Source organism: Clupea harengus, chromosome 10, assembly GCF_900700415.2.
Source record: "Clupea harengus chromosome 10, Ch_v2.0.2, whole genome shotgun sequence".
In the NCBI taxonomy this organism is placed as follows: Eukaryota; Metazoa; Chordata; class Actinopteri; order Clupeiformes; family Clupeidae; genus Clupea; species Clupea harengus.
In genome coordinates, this window is record NC_045161.1 from 8,597,152 (window position 1) to 8,615,612 (window position 18,461).

The 18,461-nt window shown below is 41.4% G+C and overlaps 1 protein-coding gene across 3 annotated transcripts; it reads right to left on the reverse strand.

Moving 5' to 3' along the window:
* Nucleotides 1-11,425: 11,425 nt before the first annotated feature.
* LOC116222144 (inner centromere protein-like) lies at nucleotides 11,426-17,978 on the reverse strand. Of its 3 annotated transcripts, XR_006152626.1 has the most exons (8): nucleotides 17,679-17,930; nucleotides 17,485-17,526; nucleotides 17,151-17,309; nucleotides 15,581-17,026; nucleotides 12,393-13,635; nucleotides 12,119-12,241; nucleotides 11,768-11,883; nucleotides 11,426-11,483 (listed from the first exon to the last, which is right to left on the reverse strand). XR_006152626.1 is itself a non-coding variant. In XM_031575237.2 (6 exons), exons 1-5 carry the CDS (start codon nucleotides 17,706-17,708, stop codon nucleotides 12,436-12,438), a joined length of 2,877 nt encoding a protein of 958 aa, XP_031431097.2. In that variant the 5' UTR covers nucleotides 17,709-17,930; the 3' UTR covers nucleotides 11,892-12,241; nucleotides 12,393-12,435. The 3 variants fall into 3 exon arrangements, 2 of the variants coding, with proteins under 2 accessions (XP_031431097.2, XP_042564771.1); XM_031575237.2 differs by lacking the exons at nucleotides 11,426-11,483; nucleotides 11,768-11,883 and having other exon boundaries at nucleotides 11,892-12,241; XM_042708837.1 differs by lacking the exons at nucleotides 11,426-11,483; nucleotides 11,768-11,883; nucleotides 12,119-12,241 and having other exon boundaries at nucleotides 12,255-13,635; nucleotides 17,679-17,978.
* Between the last annotated feature and the right edge of the window lie 483 nt (nucleotides 17,979-18,461).

Here is an 18,461-nt window from a genome sequence, read left to right on the forward strand (position 1 = left end):
TACTCTCATTTACAAGATGTGATATCCCAACTGCACTTTGAACATCATATTGTGTTTTTGTCTTTTCCAAAAATAGAACAACTAAAATGAAAACATGCTAAATTGAAAAGCCCAGATTCTGATTTTACCTCTGTTTTCTTCTCAGGATTTTGGATTTGCATGTAAGATCACATTTGGTCTGTAGTCTTATTATGCCTTTCTGTCTGTCTGTCTGTCTGTCTGTCTGCCTGTTTCTGTGGCCTTTTGTCTGTTGAGTTCTGGGTTTATGTGTGATTTTAAAAGTTTTTATCTCAGTTTTTATCTCTTCTCTTGACATTCTCTCTGGTTTCTTTTCAGTCGTTGTCTCTGCTGCTGCTTCTTTATCTGAATGCCGTAGAGGCTGAAGTGGGTGTAGACCTCCAGTCAGTGGAAAGGTGAATATGGATCAAGTATTTAGCAGACACTTTTGTCCAAAGCGATTTATGAAACATTAGAAAAACATTTTTACATAACAAAAGTAAAAATTTATACTTTTGAGAAACTACCCAGACACCGGTGAGAAAACACCTGTGTTTATGAAATTGGTTGTGTAGATCAGAGCTAGTGAAAGGCCCATGTATTGTGATGTCACAGTGGCAGTTCCTTGCTGTCAGCCACGGTGATGTTTTGTTACAGTGGAGTTGTAAAGCTATTACTTAAAATAAGAATTTTGTTTTTACACACACCCAAACAGACAGGAAATGCAAAGCAAAATTAGATCAAAAAGATGTGCGCACTCTTGGTCTGGCTTGTGTTGCTGAGACGTGATATTTATTTCCTGTGAAAGCACACCAACAGAAACACATTTTGGCGAGTCTCCCGTTTCCTAGCTCCACTCTTAATGCTCATTCCCAGCATATATCAAACTGGCAAGCAAGAAGAGACATGTTACATATATATTAAGAAAGATAAGTAAAAACATTAACACACCTGTGAAAGCACACCAACAGAAACACAGTTTGGTGAGTCTCCCGTTTCCTAGCTCCACTCTTAATGCTAGCCCCAACATGTAGCAAAAGGAAAAACATATAAACAATATGTCAGAGGGATATTTCACAAAAATAGTTTAGATATATTATACACATAATAATAATACGTTGTAAGAGGATAGATAATAACATAGATCAGGGGTTTTCAACTGGTTTTGTCCCAGGGACCACCATTCTGACTAGAAAGTAATCCGCAGCCCACTGATGTGCCAGTGATTCCCAAAACATTTTACAGTCCCGTACCCTTCTTTTTCATGTTTGTAACCGCGGCCACCACACCCCCTCCCCCCGCACACATATTCTGCCTATAACACTTAAATATGTGAAATGATCAGGGTAGATCACTAACCGCCACCGCCAAGTCCCCTCCCCCGCGCACATATTCTGCCTACAGCACTTGTCAGTGTAATTTCTTCGCTGAATATGGGTCTACATCAGTATTTTTGGCAATGCGACTTGGCTATTCAGACTATTTAGATTGACATAAATATGTCTACGGGCCAGGTATATTTATGAAAATAAAAAAGTCAATGGTGAACTGATCAACATAGGCTCATGTCGCGGACCCCCTGCATTGCCGTCGTGGACCACCAGGGGGCCGCGGACCCCCGGTTGAAAACCCCTGACATAGATGACTAAAGGCAATATTTATTAGATAGTTTTTCCCACTGAAATTCAACCACCTACCTCATTCCCAGCATATATCAAACAGGAAAGAGGAAGCGGGGTGAGAGGAACAAAACAGGGGGAGACAGGGGGGGCTACCAGAGACCCCCAATACCAGTGTGCTTATGATTTCAAAATAAAAGATAAAAAGTAAACTGAAATACACGTAACAGAATATCTTGTGCAATTATTAAAACTGCTTTTCTAACCTGTTACACTTTTGACTAACAATATGTGTTTTTTTTTTTATTTATTCCCTAGCTCAAAACGGGCAGTAGTCCTTGATCCTTAGCTAGCAGCAGGTTCCTGAAGACCTGATCTTCCATTTCCTGTTACATTTGTTGGCGTCATTGAAATTAATGAAAGCCTCTTTATAAGCCAGGATGAAGTGCCTGTAAATACAGAGCTCCACAGCCTTTTCTCTGAAATAAGGCTCTTTTGAGCCATGCACTGGTCTGTATCATTAAATACTGTGCCTTTAAGTGTTCACAGCCTCAAGTGCAGATTATTTAATGCATCATGTAATTATTTGACATATATGTCAGAATGTAAAATAGGGAATGTTTGTACATTTTCTTTTTTTGCTTTAAGTTTGAGTTTGTTTCTCTTGCCTAATAATGTACAGTCTGACCTTTTATGATTTTGAAGACATCCTATCTCAATGTATACAGGTATGTGTGTTTTTGAAAGTAAATTACGTAATAATCTGTGTGCTTTTGTCTAGAAGGCAGATTGTACAATCTTTTGTCCTGTCCTTAGGTCACCATTCTAGGACCATTGTAGGGGATGGGGAACGGGGGTAGATCTCTGAATTCTGAGATCAAACTTGTACATGCCATGTTCTAGATAGATAGATAGATAGATAGATGGATACTTTATTAATCCAGAGAGAAATTTAGGAAAATGCTGTTATGCTGTTATGCTGTTGACCTGCTGTTGCATTTCCTGTTGTGGCATCTGTGGTGTGGTGAGGGTGATCCAGCCTTGACTTTTTAATCTCAGAGAATATTTGAACGTTTTTTTCTCAGAATTTTGTACACCAATGTTTATCCCAGATGCTTCATCTGACTGGCTGTGAATCCTAGCGGCTATGAAGCATTTTCCTTTTTTTGCTATCTCGATTACATCAGTAGAGCATTCCACAGAGGAGATGTCAAATTATTAATACAGTATTTGTGTACCTGGTACAGATTTGTTTGCTGCACAGTGATGAGTGTGGTAATAGAGACCCATAGACAGAAATGTCTCCTCAATGACAATAATAAAAGTTAGATGAAATGGTTTCATACAAAATAGATCATGCACCCAGAAATGAAAATTACTCTCATTATGTATTCTGCGTTGTGTTGGTAGAACTCAATACTAGCTTTCTTTTTTCTGCACAACATCTCTCATGTTTGAGAACAACAGCCTTTCTGTCTGGTGGTGAAGAGTGGCTCTTTGACATTTTGCAAGTAATTGATTTTAAGACATTTGACGTTTTTCATTAAAATCAGTCTTCTCTGACAAAAATGCCTGTGTGTTGCCAAAGCTGATTTGTTACCAATGTCTTTTGTCTCAAGCTTATCTGTATCAACAAATGACAAACTTTTAAAGAGACAGGCTTTCACCGTCACGCTTCTTTGGTTATTACTGCAACATTCAGACCAGAAACTGATGCAGAGTGGACCATACTAAACCATTTTTATAACACATTTCCTGTTGGATTAAGTATACACCACAACGTGTACAAAGTCTGATACGAGCTGATAGGAGTCATAAACTGACCTTTGAAGTGACTGGATAAGGTTATAAAGAAATGCTTCCATTAATATGCTCTAAAACAGTGTGAGTAGGTGAAATCCCTCCCCCGTCTCACTGTGGCCCTAAGGGGGAAGAAGGACTGGACTCCCCTTCCTAAATGGTTGGGTCCGGGTTCCCCCACCCCTGTGGAGGGGTCCAATTAACTTTAATTGGACCAATTTAGCCCAATGGGCGGCCTTACTTAAGGTGCACCTCATGGTTGCATGAGGGGGAAGACAGCATGAACATGCTGGAAGGGAGCGTGGACACGGTACGACACAAAACCTGTACGCATGGAGTGGTATCTTGTCTGGTATAGGGCTTTAGTTTGTTCAGTCTGGGTTTATTTGTTTTGGGGTTTTGAATTACCCTGTTGTGTAAATAAATATAGGTATTTCAAGGAAGCCACTGTCTCCTGCGCCGTGTGTTCCTACCTGCAACCCTATTCCACCAGCCTACATCCCACATCGTGAGATGGCCGGCTAGGGCCATTCTCACAAACAGCTAATTAATAATTGCTAGCCCTTTCAAAACAGCCTCATCTTCACATTCCTGCTGTTGCTGAAGACATGTTGAGACATCAGCTTAATTTTCTGTTACTCCTCCCTGTCATTTATCAACAAACAAGCTAACTCGTGAATCAATCAGAGAGCTAAGAAGAACACCTATTAATCTAAACTAGGGTGACCAGATTTCCCGGACCTAAAACCGGGACACTTTGCCCGTGACCGTAATGCTCGTGCACGCTTTTTATCCTGAACATGTGCCAGCCCAGGTCAGACATAGACATAGATTTTGCCAACAGCACACGTAGGCCTACTGTTCACAACATAATGGGGTATCTCAGTTATTATGCATGCATTTTCTATGTAGCCTACATATCTAAGAAAAAATATTAAAAGACATTGAGTGAGTTTTGTGTGGGACCAACTTTATTTTTCAGAATTAAAGCATTCTTTTGGAAAATGTACCCACTGAACTTGTGAAAAAGTTTGTGAAAAGGTATTTTTCATTGCATGGCAATAAACAAACTATTTTGAACTGCTGCCACAGGCTTGAACTAAAGTTATGGTGACACTTTACAGTAAGGGTACATGAATTATGAATTATTATTGTGCTTTACTTCATTCCTTTATATCTTATGAATCATCAGGAATTGACATGAGTTCATAGCCTCTCATTCATGGCCTCATGCATGAACAACACATCAACTAAAGCATTAGGTGGGTACATTATTAGGCACAAGTTGTGTTCAAATCAGAATTTGCGCAGTGATGACCACATTGTTTTGCATAAGAATAAATAATCATGATCATACTTATTAAATCACAATTCATAATGATGTGCCGTACCTAATGCTTTAGTTGTGTTGTTCATTTATGAGGTCACGAATGACAAATGAACACGTCAATTCCTGATGATTCATGGGATATTAAGGAATGCAGTAATACATAAATCATTAATGACATAATGCATAATAATACATATACTACATCAATGAATTCATGTGTGAATTCATGATAATTGTATCCTGTACCCTTAAAGTGTTACCAGTGTTATTACAACAACACACACACCCTATTGGAAACATTCATTCCGTATATTTGTTAGAGGAGTGAATTTGCTGAAGTATCATTTTATTGGCTAACGTCCCCTCCTGAGCAGCCCGCTTGAGCTTACCACTTCCAGCGCTAACATTGCTCAAATAGGTGGCTACGCTGCTAGCCCCTGCCTCTACCCACCTGGGGTTATGTTTGGCTGTTTTCACATGATCTTTCACATCTGCGCTACCACCATGGCTTACAGAAAATGAGGTTTTGCAGTGTGTGCAGAACGCTGCATAATCATCGCCCTGGACTAGCTATTGATATAGCCTGACCGTTAAAACGAGACAGACAGAAGAGGCTTTTGCAACAATGTTTACAAATATACATTGTAACGCTGGCTGCACAGATTATGCAGACACAGACCACTACGATTGACTGACACACACACACATTGTTCAAATCATACTTCTTTTTTTTTTAAAGCACAAAGCAACGATTGACGACATTAAAGAAAGGCTTTTTTTATTCCCAAGGCAATTTTTTTTCTTCAAATTGAACAATATATTAACTGTTTAAAGTATATTATAAATATAAATACATACAAAACACTTGGCTTCAAACTACAGCTTCAAACTTTTTAACTTCAAACTATGAACATTATATAACTGTAAACAACAGTTTATAGTATACTTAAATAAATATAAATAAATACAAACAACAGCTTCAAACTTCTTTTGCAAAAATATGAGCATATTGGAGTCAAAAATGTATTATTTTGTTTGCATTTATTTCATGAAATTTCACCATTTTATGATTTGTTTATACTTATCTTTTCTATCTTGTTTATAGTTAATCTTGTTACTTGAACACACTGAGTACGAGAAAATGTGTACTGTCCCTTTAAGAGACTACCATAGGTTAGCTGTCATCTTCGTTTATTTTTCATTCTTCGGTTGCTGATCTGCCGTTGACTCTTGCCTTCTCTCCCCTCTTTTCACGCAATTGTTTTGTTGCATTTGCTGCACGTCGCGATGTTTGAATCTTTTTGTGCGAAATACAGCCACACTTTTTACCGTTTACCTTTCGGTACTTTCTCTGTTAAAAGGTTGATGGCTAGTTCTGTTTGTGCTTGCTCTATGAAATGCTGCCTGCTCTTCACTGTCATAAGACTGTTGCTATGAAAACACCAATGAGCGTGAGCAACACAGGACAAAGTTTACATTGGGAGCTGGGGCAGTTTTACATGTGCCCCACGGAATCTGCCTAGCGACAGTGTTCAATTGGCTCAGGCACAGAAATGAAGCACCGAAATCTGCGTTGCATTTCGGTCCGGGTAGGTACCGGTTGTATTGGAACCGGTTCTATATTGGTACCAGTTCTTGGTACCCAACCCTAATAATAAGACCACATCGGCTATGTAATCGCTGACAACCGGGACAATTTCATAGTGGTTGGTGTAAACCGGGACATTTTAGCGTCCCGACAGGTTTTTGTCGGGACTCGGGACACGCAGCTCAAAATCGGGACTGTCCCGGTAAAACTGGGACGTCTGGTCACCCTAATCTAAACCTAAAGAACATGAAAATAAGACAAATGCTTTTTTATGGTTAAAAAAACTGAAATAAAACAAAAAATCTAACGATGATGAGCAAAGTTGTATCTGTCCAGTCAAGAACCTTGTCAAGTAGCCTAGTTCCACCCTTCCACAGCTTCTGTCTTCATTCACAGGCAGGGAATTATGTAATTCAGTGGTCAGTTGTTTCTTTGGAAACTGATCGTGCTCTGACCACCACTCCTTTAACCAGATGTTATCAAACATTCCAATTTGTGGAAATATGCTGCCCCATTAAAGGCAAAGGTCATTTCTAGAGAGTTTCAAAGAATGTGTTGAAAATTAAAAGACTCCTTTACCACAACTCTTTCAGTTTGAGCATTGGGCTTGCATCCCACGGCTTCCTGTGGATGTGATGTTCAAGTCTGTGCTGAGGGAAGACAGTGATGCCCCTTACCCAAAGTTTGTTGACTCACTACAGAAGGATCTCCATGAGGCGATGCTGCTCGTTGAAAAGAATACAAGCAGAGAGCAGAGACACCAAGCTCGAGTCTACAACCGGCGAGTGAAGGGTGGCCAGATTGTGTGCGGCGACAGAGTGCTGCTTGCTAACAAGGGCGAGAGAGGCCGGAAGAAGTTGGCAGACAAATGGGAGAACGTAATTTACACTGTAACGGACTGTGACCCAAAGACTCACATCTTCAAAATACTCAACCCAGTGACAGGACAGACTAAAGTAGTCCACCGTAACATGCTCCTGTGTGTCAATTTTCTCCCTGTCATGCCCGAAACTGAAGATGAGAGTGTCTCTTTGGTCTCTACCTGCAGTGTTGAATGCGATGATGACACCGATGAGTGCGTCGACAGGACTGTCCGCACTAGTGAATGGGTGTCCCAAATCTCTGTCGAGGAGCCAGATCACTCACTTGAAGGCCCTGACAACGATGCCCTCTCGCAGGATGACGAAATGACTGAGTTGACAGCCGACCATGAGTCTGTATCCTACAGTGATGTAGTTGCCGGTCCTGTGCAGGATCGAGAGACCTGTGCTACTGATGCTGATACTGCCCATGATGTAGACAGTCTGAGTCCTACTGCACCAAACACCCACACTGAGCCCTTAGGTCCTCCTGATCCCACACAGGCCCAGCACCTTTCTGACACTTCTACACGTAGGTCCAGGGTAGGTCGTATCATTAGGCCTGTAAATAGGCTAATTTACAACATGTCAGCCCAGACCAGTTCAAAAGCACAAAGGCTCAGGAAATGGGCTGGTTCAGTTCTTAGTGTCAGAACTATTGGTTAGGGTAGACTCTTCCTACTTCCTATCCTTTGTTTTGTTTATTTTTTGATTTTGATACTGTGGCCTGTTATTTTTGTGGTTTTGATATGGTGCACTATGTGTGCATGTCAGTGAATTGGATGTGTGAAGTGTAAATGGCACTTTATAGGTCTTCATTGTAGAGTTTGTGAATAGCGCGACTCTAAGTGAGTTCTTAAATGAACAGCCTTTTGGTTGACAGAGGTATACAAGGGGATACCTATTTCAATTCACGAATGTATTGTAAATAATGTGATGACCTGAAGAGGTGGTGTTATGGAATGTGTTAGGCATACTGTTGGTACCTGGGCATGTTTTTCATGTTTTTTTGTTACAAGCTTTAAATGTCATTGCAGGGGTGTGGATGATTTGTTTTTATGTGCAAGTGGAATTAAGAGTGGGAGAATGTAACAGTGAAGATTTGGTTTCTTCCACTTGCATCCTTTTTGTGCTATTTAAATCACACTGAGCATGTGCATAAGTCATGTTGTTGGGAAATAGTGGCCTCTAGGGGTTATGCATGTTGTACAGAGTGGCTCTCCTCAGAGTTTGGAGATATAGTCACGATTAGCACACTGTAAGGTGTCCCATGCTGCTGTGCTAAGGAGTCCCGTGATATTGTTTGTGCCAGGTGAATAAACTGGAGAACTTCACCCACGTCTCCCGGCTTTCTCTATGTAAAAACTACACAACGCAGACATATTCAGAGGGTTACATGTGTATCATGCCATGCGTTACAGACCTCATACGACACAAAGACTGAAGGGAGTTGGGAGTTTATTGAAACCAGTCACAGCAAGGGGACAGGGGGGAAAACGGGAACAAACTCAAAAGCAAAACGGGATGAAAGCTTAGAAGTTCTACTGGGTTGAAAATAGAACGCACAAAAGATCAAAGTCCAAAACCTACAACACTCAAAAGTAAGACAGGGGATAACTGAGAATAAACTAGAAAATAGAACGCCCTGGGTGTCGTGGAACACAGAAACTTAACGTCGCAGGAGCGCGGGACTAGACTATGACTAAACGGCCTGGAAGTCGCGGAATAAACTTGTGCGATAAACGGAGAGTGGAGATCTGGCGCTTGTGTCGACTGGGGAATAATCCATATGTGATATGAGCGTCAAGCGAGAACCGACAAGGGAGTTTAGGGAGTGAGTAGTTTAAGTAAGTTGAGTGCCAGGTGTGTGGGATCAGTAATCAAGTGATTGGGAAGGTGTGTGAGGCTGGCAGGTGCAGGTCATCAGAGGATAGGGAAGGTGTGTGAGTTGAAGTCAAAAGGGGGGCGTGGCCGGAGCTGGATTCAGGGCAGACGTGACACCAGGTTGTTTGAGGTCAATTGGACATATTATAAAAATTGTTTCTTGTGCTGTTTTGGGGGGGAAAAAATGTTCCTTCCAAAACAATGTATTTTAAGTTCCTCCTGCACTAGAGTATTTTAATGATTGTGTAATTCTATCTTATTCAAATCATCTTTATTAGCATGCATTTGGTGTTTACAAGGATTATTAGATTATTTTCCATTCCATTTTCCAGTATGCAGATCATCTTAATGTACATAATTTCTTAGATGACATTAGTCATCCTGCACATCATTAGTCATGATGCACACATATGATGAATATTATTTTTTATTTTATAAACCTTATGTCTGACACAATGATAGAATACGCTTGGTGATATTTGAATGAAATGTATAGTTTAATCATTTTTAAACAGATAAACCAATACTGCAGAGATGCAGTCATCTCTGACCTGCCTCAGGGAACTTTCTGAACAGCTTCAGTATGAAGTCTGCGCCCCTATGCCCTCTCCAGCGGTGAACAGCCCCCTTCACGCCTGCTGAAAGTTTCAACTGCAGTAGTGCAGTCATGTGTATTCTCTTTTACTGTACAAATCACCTCTGCCAACACTCTTATCAAAACAAATCCATGCTATTCAACCACACAACGTTTTTCCCCATTATTAAATTTGCTACAAAAAATGACAAAACATGATGTTGACACAATTATGGCCCGGGCCAGTGGCAGCCTTGACAGTAGTGATCTCCTGCATCTTCAGCCAGTGGCAGCCTTGACAGCAGTGATCTCCTGCATCTTCAGCTTCAGTTACAGAAGAGGGTTAGGGTGGAGGTTGACTTCCCCATTTAAGACATTGACCCTCCCAAAGAAGGCAAAAGGAACAGTTTGTGGGGGTTGAAACACTGCAACATTTACACATTGTGTACTTTTTAAACTGTGTTGTACTCGGAAGAAAAAGCTCCCCCCCCCCCCCCAACCTCCAATTGCCACTGCATAATTCACACTCAGTGAAATCCCCCTCAAACACCTGCTGAAAGTTTCAACTGCAGTAGTGCAGTCATGCGTATTCTCACACAAGGAGGTTTTTGTACAGCTCTTTATCACTGTGTGAACGTGGGACCACTGTTGTAACTCTGGCAGTAGTAATCTCCTGCATCTTCAGTCTGGACTCCTCTCTCACCTGCTGGAGGTGTCAGCTGCAGCTGTGCACTCGTATGATCTGGCGAAGGGAGGTTTTTGTACGACCCTGTAACACTGTGAACGCCCACACACTGTTAGGGTAATGGAGACTTACAGTAGTAATGTCCTGCATCTTCAGTCTGGTCCCCATCAGCGCTCAGAGTGATGTCCATACAAGGTCCACTCCCTTGATGGAGTTCCAGACTAACTTTTGTCTAATTGCATGTCTAATTAAGAGTTTAGGAACTTCTGATAACAATGAAGTGCTCCTTTCACAACACTACTGACTTTACAGCTCAGAATGCATTCCCATGTATAGACCACACCGGAGTTTTAACCACAGGGCTGCAGAATTGTTTTCAAAATCAATTGCGGAAACACTTCCACCCCCCACCAAGATTCACCAAGCGCACCTTCCTTCCTCCCCTACTTTTTCAACCACCAGCCACTACAGATATCCGTGGAGGAGAGTGGGGTAAGATGTATGTATTTTTATTTTTCATTTAGGGTAATCTATAGCCAAGGGAATATGAGACAAATAAAATGAATGCATACAACACAAGTTCAGGATGTGTGCCAAACTCAAATAGACAATAAAATATGGGGTCCCAATTTGGTCTCAATTTACCCCATGTTAGCTGTCTGAGAAAAACTGTTGTACCACCAAGATTTTAATGATTCTTTCTCCCACAAAAAGTGCAAACTAAATGTAGGGTCACATGACAGACAAAGATGTGTATGGTTGCCCAGATACAGGAGGTGGGTCACCACCATACAGGCAGGTGGCTCTCCCTTACTGTACCGTAAGTCGCTTTGGATAAAAGCATCTGATCAATGCATAAATGTAAATATAAATGTACATTAGTTTGTGTTCAACTCATTGACCAATGTAATAAAGAACAGCTGAAATGTTAAAAGTTCTTGTATGTTTTTAATTATTTTTTTTTTTTATTATGTATAAAATAGAAATTAACACTCCTCATGCCCCAGAAGCAAGCCATAGGCGTCAGTGGCAAGGAAAAACTCCCAGAAGCTAAAAGAAACCTTGGGAGGACCCTGGCTTTTGGGGAACCCGTCCTCCTTGGGCAGGTGCTGGGACAGCAGACGGATGGCCGATATTCGAGAGAAGCTGAAAGAGGAAAAGTCGAGCTCATTAGTGTCACAGCATCATTCATGTCTTCTCTAGACTGTAGCAGGGTAAAACATCTGACAATTTCCATTCATCAAAGAAAAGTTTGTCTGCATATCTAACCATGATCATATAGTTATAAACATCTATTTATACAAGACAAAGACCAGATATTCACTGAAACAAGCACCATTTACGTTTGCAATCAACTCTTCATTTGATGTAAGCAATTAAAACGTCACTTTAATCGTTCTACCTTTTTACCTTTTCAGTTCAATTTCTACCTTTTAGTTTGGAGAGTTCCCGCTGGGTCTGAAAGATCTGCTTCCACAGTGGTGTTCTCTTGGCTGCTATGTTGTATGATACTCGTTTGTGTGGCCAGGACACATTTAGTGTGAGCCTGCATGGAATGAAAGCAAGGATCATTTTAAAGTGTGCTTTAAACAACTTCAGGCAGTACTCAATCCTATAATTATACTTTGACCTTGTTGGTCAGACAGTTTAAATGTGCAAATGCTATTGGCATCATGTGAGCTTAACCTTGTAGACAATGGTGTTGCCCAAACCTAACCCCTACTTTACTCCCAGTCCAGATCATTGCTCTAGATTTTAAATAACAAGGACATCTGTCTTACCTTGGTAACAATGCCCTGGCACTTCTCATACAACCCATTCATATAAAAGAGCTTTATGACAGCAGTTCCTGTGAAGATGCGCTCTCCTCCCCCTTGGGTTACTTCTCTGCTTCTTTTGAACCACTAATCATGAGAGTCAGAAGCATATTTCGTATTGTTATTAATTTGTTTGATTGATTGTTTGTTTGTTTGTTTGTTTGTTTGTTTGTTTGTTCGAGCCTAAGAGCCTGAATGTCTATTAAGGAGGTATTGCACGACCAGCCATCTTACTGACCTTTTGTCTGACTTGCTCCTTCTTGGTGTCCTGTCGCCTCCTCTCAAAACATATTGATGCGACTCGCACTGCCCCTCACCTTTGACAGCCCAACCCGCATTTTACGGTTCCACTCGTTTGCCTCCTTCTCGGCAGCATGCACTTTCTGCCTGTCTTCCAGACACCATTTTCTCTCCTCCTCCACTTTATACATCTCCAGTGTCTGCTTTACCCTTCTCTCGAAATCCTCCTTCATGTAGTCCTTTTCATGCTGGAACCTCAGCAATTCTGCCTTTTGTGTTTCCTTCAACCTTTTCTCTACTTGTTTTCCAAAACTTGGCCTGAAAAGCTTGGTCACGGCTTGGCAAAAACGTCGTGGTGCAGCGCTTATTTTGTCAATCAACTCATCACGTTTGACAATTCTTATAGTCCATCTCCTGTTGTTTTTACGTTTCCTTTCATCATATTTAAGCTGTCTCTTCAACTTCATGTTTTCCTCCATCTGCATTTTCTCATTCATTTCCCTCTCCTTCTCGTCCTTTTTCCCTTCCTCATGTGCTCTCATGATTTCAGCTTCACTCTTTTTTCTCTCCTCGTCCAGCTGCCTCTGAAATGTTTTCTCCTGCTGTTTTTCAAACCTTTTCTGCTCTGCAAGTTTGCGTTTCTCTTCCTCTTGTCGTTGCTTCTTAAGAACCTTCTGCCTTTGTTTTCCCTTTTTTGCTTCCTCTTTCATATCCTTTCTGTACCCTTTTAAGCAGGCTTTTAGGTTGGCTGCCTCTAATTTCAGTTCCTTTTCAACCCTTTTCTGACCCTTTTCAATTTCTACCTCTTGCACTCTCAGTGCCTCCTTTGTCTTACTTTTCATGTCTGACAGCATTGATTTCTCACTTTTTTTGAAGGTTTCCTTCTTCAATTCCAGCTGGTCTTTCTCTTTTTTGTATGCCCACTTGGCCTCTTTCTCCAGCTCTTGAAGATATCCCAATTTCATGTCAGTGGTCAGCACCAAATACCTCAACTCCGTGTAGCGCTGAGTTTGGTCTTCCTGTTTCAGGCTCTTTTTAATGGTCTGTGATGGTTTGGGGACAGTATGGCTGTTGGTTCCTCTTGGAGGTAGCATGTCCGTTGCTGTTTCCTCCTCATTATCGCTACTGTCCTCACTGTCACTCTCTGTCTGCGCCCTCTCCGCACCTCTTTCTGTCCCTAACTGATCCTCCTCAGTCATAATTTCATCCTCTTCACTGTTCTCTTCCTCTCCCAATGAAGCCTGAAAACCAAAGAAAAATAGTTTGATATATATATATATACAGTGCCCTCCACAATTATTGGCACCCCTAGTGAATATGAGCAAAACAGGCTATGAAAAAATATGTCTTTGCTGTTTATCCTCTTGGTCTTTCACTCAAAATATTCACAAAAATCTTACCTTTTCATTGAAGTAAAATTATTGAAAGAAAAAAAAACTGTTGACATTAAATTCATATTTTTCCACAAAACATGTGTGCCACAATTATTGGCACCCCTAGAAATATCTTGTAATTAAAATCTAACTGAAGTATATTTCCAGTCATGTTTTACATTTTTAAGTTAACCTGTTTGACTAGGAACTCTTATGAGGTCAACCATGACTTCCTGTCCCACTGGCGTACAAATATGAGGTGACACAGGCCAAATTCCATTAGTCATTCATCACTATGGGAAAGACCCAAGAACACAGTGACGATGTGCGACGAAAAGTTGTTGAGCTGCACAAATCAAGATGTGGACACAAGAAAATCTCTAAACAGTTGAAAATACCCATTTTCACTACAATGGAAATAATTAAGAAGTTTAAAGCGATAGGAGATGTTAAGAATCAGCCTGGAAGAGGACGTGTCTGTACATTGACCCCACGCACTGTGAGGAGGATGGTTCAACCGGCAAAATAATCTCCAAGGATCACAGCTGGAGAATTGTAGAGGTTAGTTGAGTCTTGGGGTAAGAAAGTCTCCAAAACTACCATCAGACGCCACCTACATCACCACAAGTTGTTTTGGAGGGTTGCCAGAAAAAGCCTCTGCTGTCAATCAACAACAAACTAAAGCGCCTACAGTTTGCCAAATGTAAGACAGACTTTCAATGGGACCGAGTTATATGGTCAGATGAGACCAAAATAAAGCTTTTTGGCAACAAACATCAAAGGTGGGTTTGGCGTAGACAGAAAGATAGCCATACAGAAAAGCACCTCATACCCAATGTGAAGTATGGTGGCAGATCTTTGATGTGTGGGGCTGTTTTTCTTCCAAAGGCCCTGGACATCTTGTTAGGATACATGGTATCATGGACTCCATCAAATACCAGCAGATATTAAATGAAAACCTAACCGCCCCCTCCAGTAAGCTTAAAATGGGCCGTGGTTGGACCTTCCAGCAGGACAATGATCCGAAGCACACCTCAAAATCAACACAAAGATGGTTCACCAACCGCAGAATAAAGGTTTTGCCATGGCCATCACAGTCCCCCAACCTAAACCCCATAGAAAATCTGTGGGATGTGCTGAAGCCAAGTCTACAAATGTTGACCTCAGAATCTGAAGGATCTGGAGAGATACTGCATGTAGGGATGGTCTCAGATCCCGTGCCATGTGTTCACCAACCTCATCACGCATTATAGGAGAAGACTCAGAGCTGTTATCTTGGCAAATGGAGGGTGCACAAAACATTAAATTAAGGGGTGCCAATAGTTGTGGCACACATGTTTTGGGGAAAATATTTATTTAATATCAACAGTTTTTTTTCTTTCAATAATTTTACTTCAATGAAAAGGTAAGATTTTTGTGAATATTTTGAGTGAAAGACCAAGAGGATAAACAGCAAAGACATATTTTTTCATAGCCTGTTTTGCTCATATTCACTAGGGGTGCCAATAATTGTGGAGGGCACTGTATATGTGGTTTGGGTTTTGGGGTCTCATACACTTATAACCCAGGACTATGGAAACACTTAAAGTGGACCACTCATTAACTTTCATTCATTTATGGCACTTCAGACGTAACTGCATATAAGTGATAGCATCTTAGTTGACAAGCAGTCCTACTTAAGAATCTTTTGATGAACCCAATTTGTAGCATGTTATCACATTTAAAATACAGACCATCTCAATTCAGTGGTCCAATCAATGTTCTCACGCCACTTGAATTCAGTTCAAATTAAAACTCATCAACTTGAACTCACTCTAGTAGGTGGTGTGTGTGTTGCATTCCTCCCGGCCACGGCTCGAAGAGTGGTTGCACAGACACAGGTGGTGGGTGGTTCATGCAATGGGTCTCTGAGTGATAGGTCTGGAATGGATATTAACTCGTGGGGGAAAGTACACCTGTCTTGGAAAGAGGAGCAATCAGTGCAGGTGATTGTATGAGAGGATGAAACTGATCCGGGTCTTGAATGACCTCGATGGGACAACCGGGAATCCTTTGCTAGAGTATTTTTGGAGGGGGGCAGCTTCTTCTTTATGCTTCGTGGTGACAACCGGCGGGACAGGCCAGTGTTCTTCAACGTGCTATTAGGAGCTGATGGTTTGGAGACAGAACAGTCCACCCTAGGATCGCTTTTCTTGGAGGAAAGAGAGGGTTTTGATGCGTGCTTCCAACCATTGGGCAGAGGGCGAGCAACAGCACCATTTTTGATATTCTCCCTTTTCTTGTTTCCTCTCATTGTACATTTAGCGGGGTTGGATCGGCTTGTTTCTGATTCATTCGGATTCTGAAGGGAGGCAGGTGAGGGACAACTCTGTGATGTGTGCTCTGAGTCTTGTTGTAAAAGGTGAGCATCAGCGTCGGCCGTGACCCTCTCCTTCACCCGTGCCAGGATTCTTTTATAGCTCTCAAGCTCGTGTTTGATCTCAGCCAACGTGTTTGCATCCTTTTCCCTCTCCAGTTCCCCCATTTTCATGGTCTCACTATCATGGATCTTCCTCCTCTGTTCAACCTCAGCTGGAAGGCCTCGGATGTCCAACAGATAAATCTGCAAAGTGGCCAGCTCTCTTTTTCTCATCACTGGAATTAAGTCCATAATATGGCCTCTTTCCTCCATCTCTCTTACCCTTCTCTCATATTCTGCAAGAGGATCTGGGCCTAGGGGATCACGAGAGATTTCTGATGTTTTAAGCTTTGGTTTTGCCTTAGCGACGGCTGTAGTTGACGGGGCAGGTGCTTGTAAAATTGGTGGTTGATGCCGATTCTCTCTTTGGGCAGTCGCCTGGAATGGATGCACACCAGGAGCAGAGGCAGTTGGAGCAGGACTGGTGTGCAATTCAACAACCAAGTGAGAGGCCGGCTGAGGCTGACTTGAGGACAGCGGAGGAAAGGGAGCACGGGATGCCCCGAGAGGAGATGGCATGACAGAGAACGGGTGGATCACTGGACTCGGCCTTGAGTAATGGTCTGAATGTCCAGGTAAAAGCTGCGCAATCTGTGGCTGGAGCTGAACTCCTGCCTGCCAACTAGATATCATGTCGGCACCAGCAGCACACTGCAAGTTGTCTTCCACAGCGCAGGTCCGCTTGGACTGTTTAGGTGGAGCGGGTCTAGGCGCAGGTTTTAGTGTTGGGATTAGCTCCCACACTGGCTCAAGAACAGAACCAGAGGAGGATGGGGACAGACTTCCCTCAAATGTTCGAACCTGTTTGAGGTGGACAAAAATTAAAATTCGATTTGTGTGAGTGTCAATGGCGTCAACAATTATTGACTGGTTAACCTGGTAACAATTGTAAACTGTATAAACACTATGAAGTACTTTCACCTACATTATACTCCAAGGTATCTTGTCTCCCTGCCTGCTGTGCCATCCACACAGAGGCCTCTCTACATGCCCGCTCTGCATCCCTCTGAGACTGCTTCATTACGCCCAGAAACTGGTTTTTGAAGGTCCTCAGAAGACGAATGTCTGATTCAGTTCTCGCAACCTGCCATGCCACAAACATTTGATTCAAAACCCCTCCTAAGTCCTCTCTTCCATTCTATTCAGTTTATATCCTTTAAATGTTCTACTGATCAGTTATAGCACCCACACATTTCTATACCAAGTACACCACCAAAGACTTTCTATACTGATGGTCTGACTGTAGTGCGTAAACATACCACAGGTGTCCATCTTGGTTCTGGGCTGCTACCCTCATCAGGCTGCAAAAATTCAATTAAATTCAATTCTATTCAGTTAGATTATATTGTTCAGTAAAGTTAAATATATGTCTACACCTTAATGTATTATTTTTAATACATTTTACTTTAACCAACGTTTCATTTACAAAGACTAGGCCATAGACATGACTTACAGGCTCAGGATGGACTCGTGTGCGAATCATCTTGAGATCTAAAGAGAAGAAGAGATTAAGCAAGATACATACAGTTAATTCAATAAATAAGCAGAGATATATAAAGAGAGGCTGAATTAAAATATGCAACAGCCTTCAGTAATACATTTACTATGGTAAAGCAAAACAAAAACAAAACCACATGAGAAAACAGGGGACACAAAAATCAGACTGAAAGAAAGACTAGAGGGCAGAAACGGTATCAACCAATTAATTGAAACTTACCTGATCACCTTTTTTGTTGTGACTTGTTGTGGTTTTAAAACACTACTTCACTCAGCAATACTTTTCTTGTGTCCTTGTCCCACACCTGCTCATTTAGAATGAACTTTTAAAGTCGTTTTTTAACATGGTTGTGATGTGTCATACCGGAGCATTATGACATCATTATAACACTATGGTAACCTGTGTAATCATTGTATTTGGCGTCACTGTGGTCGTACAGGTGTTTTCGTTTTTCAATTTCATATATTAATTTAAAGTGATCCTTTCTTCAACACTATCAACTATCTTATCTTACTATCACTATCGTATCTTCAAACAGAAAAGTAACGTTAAAATTTGGGACGTTTGGGAAATAATCGGATTTATTGCTTCCTTCATTATTCACAGCAAAATATATAATAATTTCCATTACATTTCCTAGATGCATTACCAGACTCTATGTAAAAAGGGCCACGCACACCTCGCGGAAAATAATAAAAATAGAAGGCAGGTCTATTTCTGAATTTTCGGCGCGGAAAT

Bases quoted from the DNA above. Each gene is read 5' to 3' on its own strand.
- LOC116222144 (XM_031575237.2), bottom strand. From the start codon at position 17,708: ATGATTCGCACACGAGTCCATCCTGAGCCT. The intron at 17,527-17,678 runs GTAAGTCATGTC...GAATTTTTGCAG, and splicing joins CACGAGTCCATCCTGAGCCT to CCTGATGAGGGTAGCAGCCC. The intron at 17,310-17,484 runs GTATGTTTACGC...GTGGCATGGCAG, and splicing joins AACCAAGATGGACACCTGTG to GTTGCGAGAACTGAATCAGA.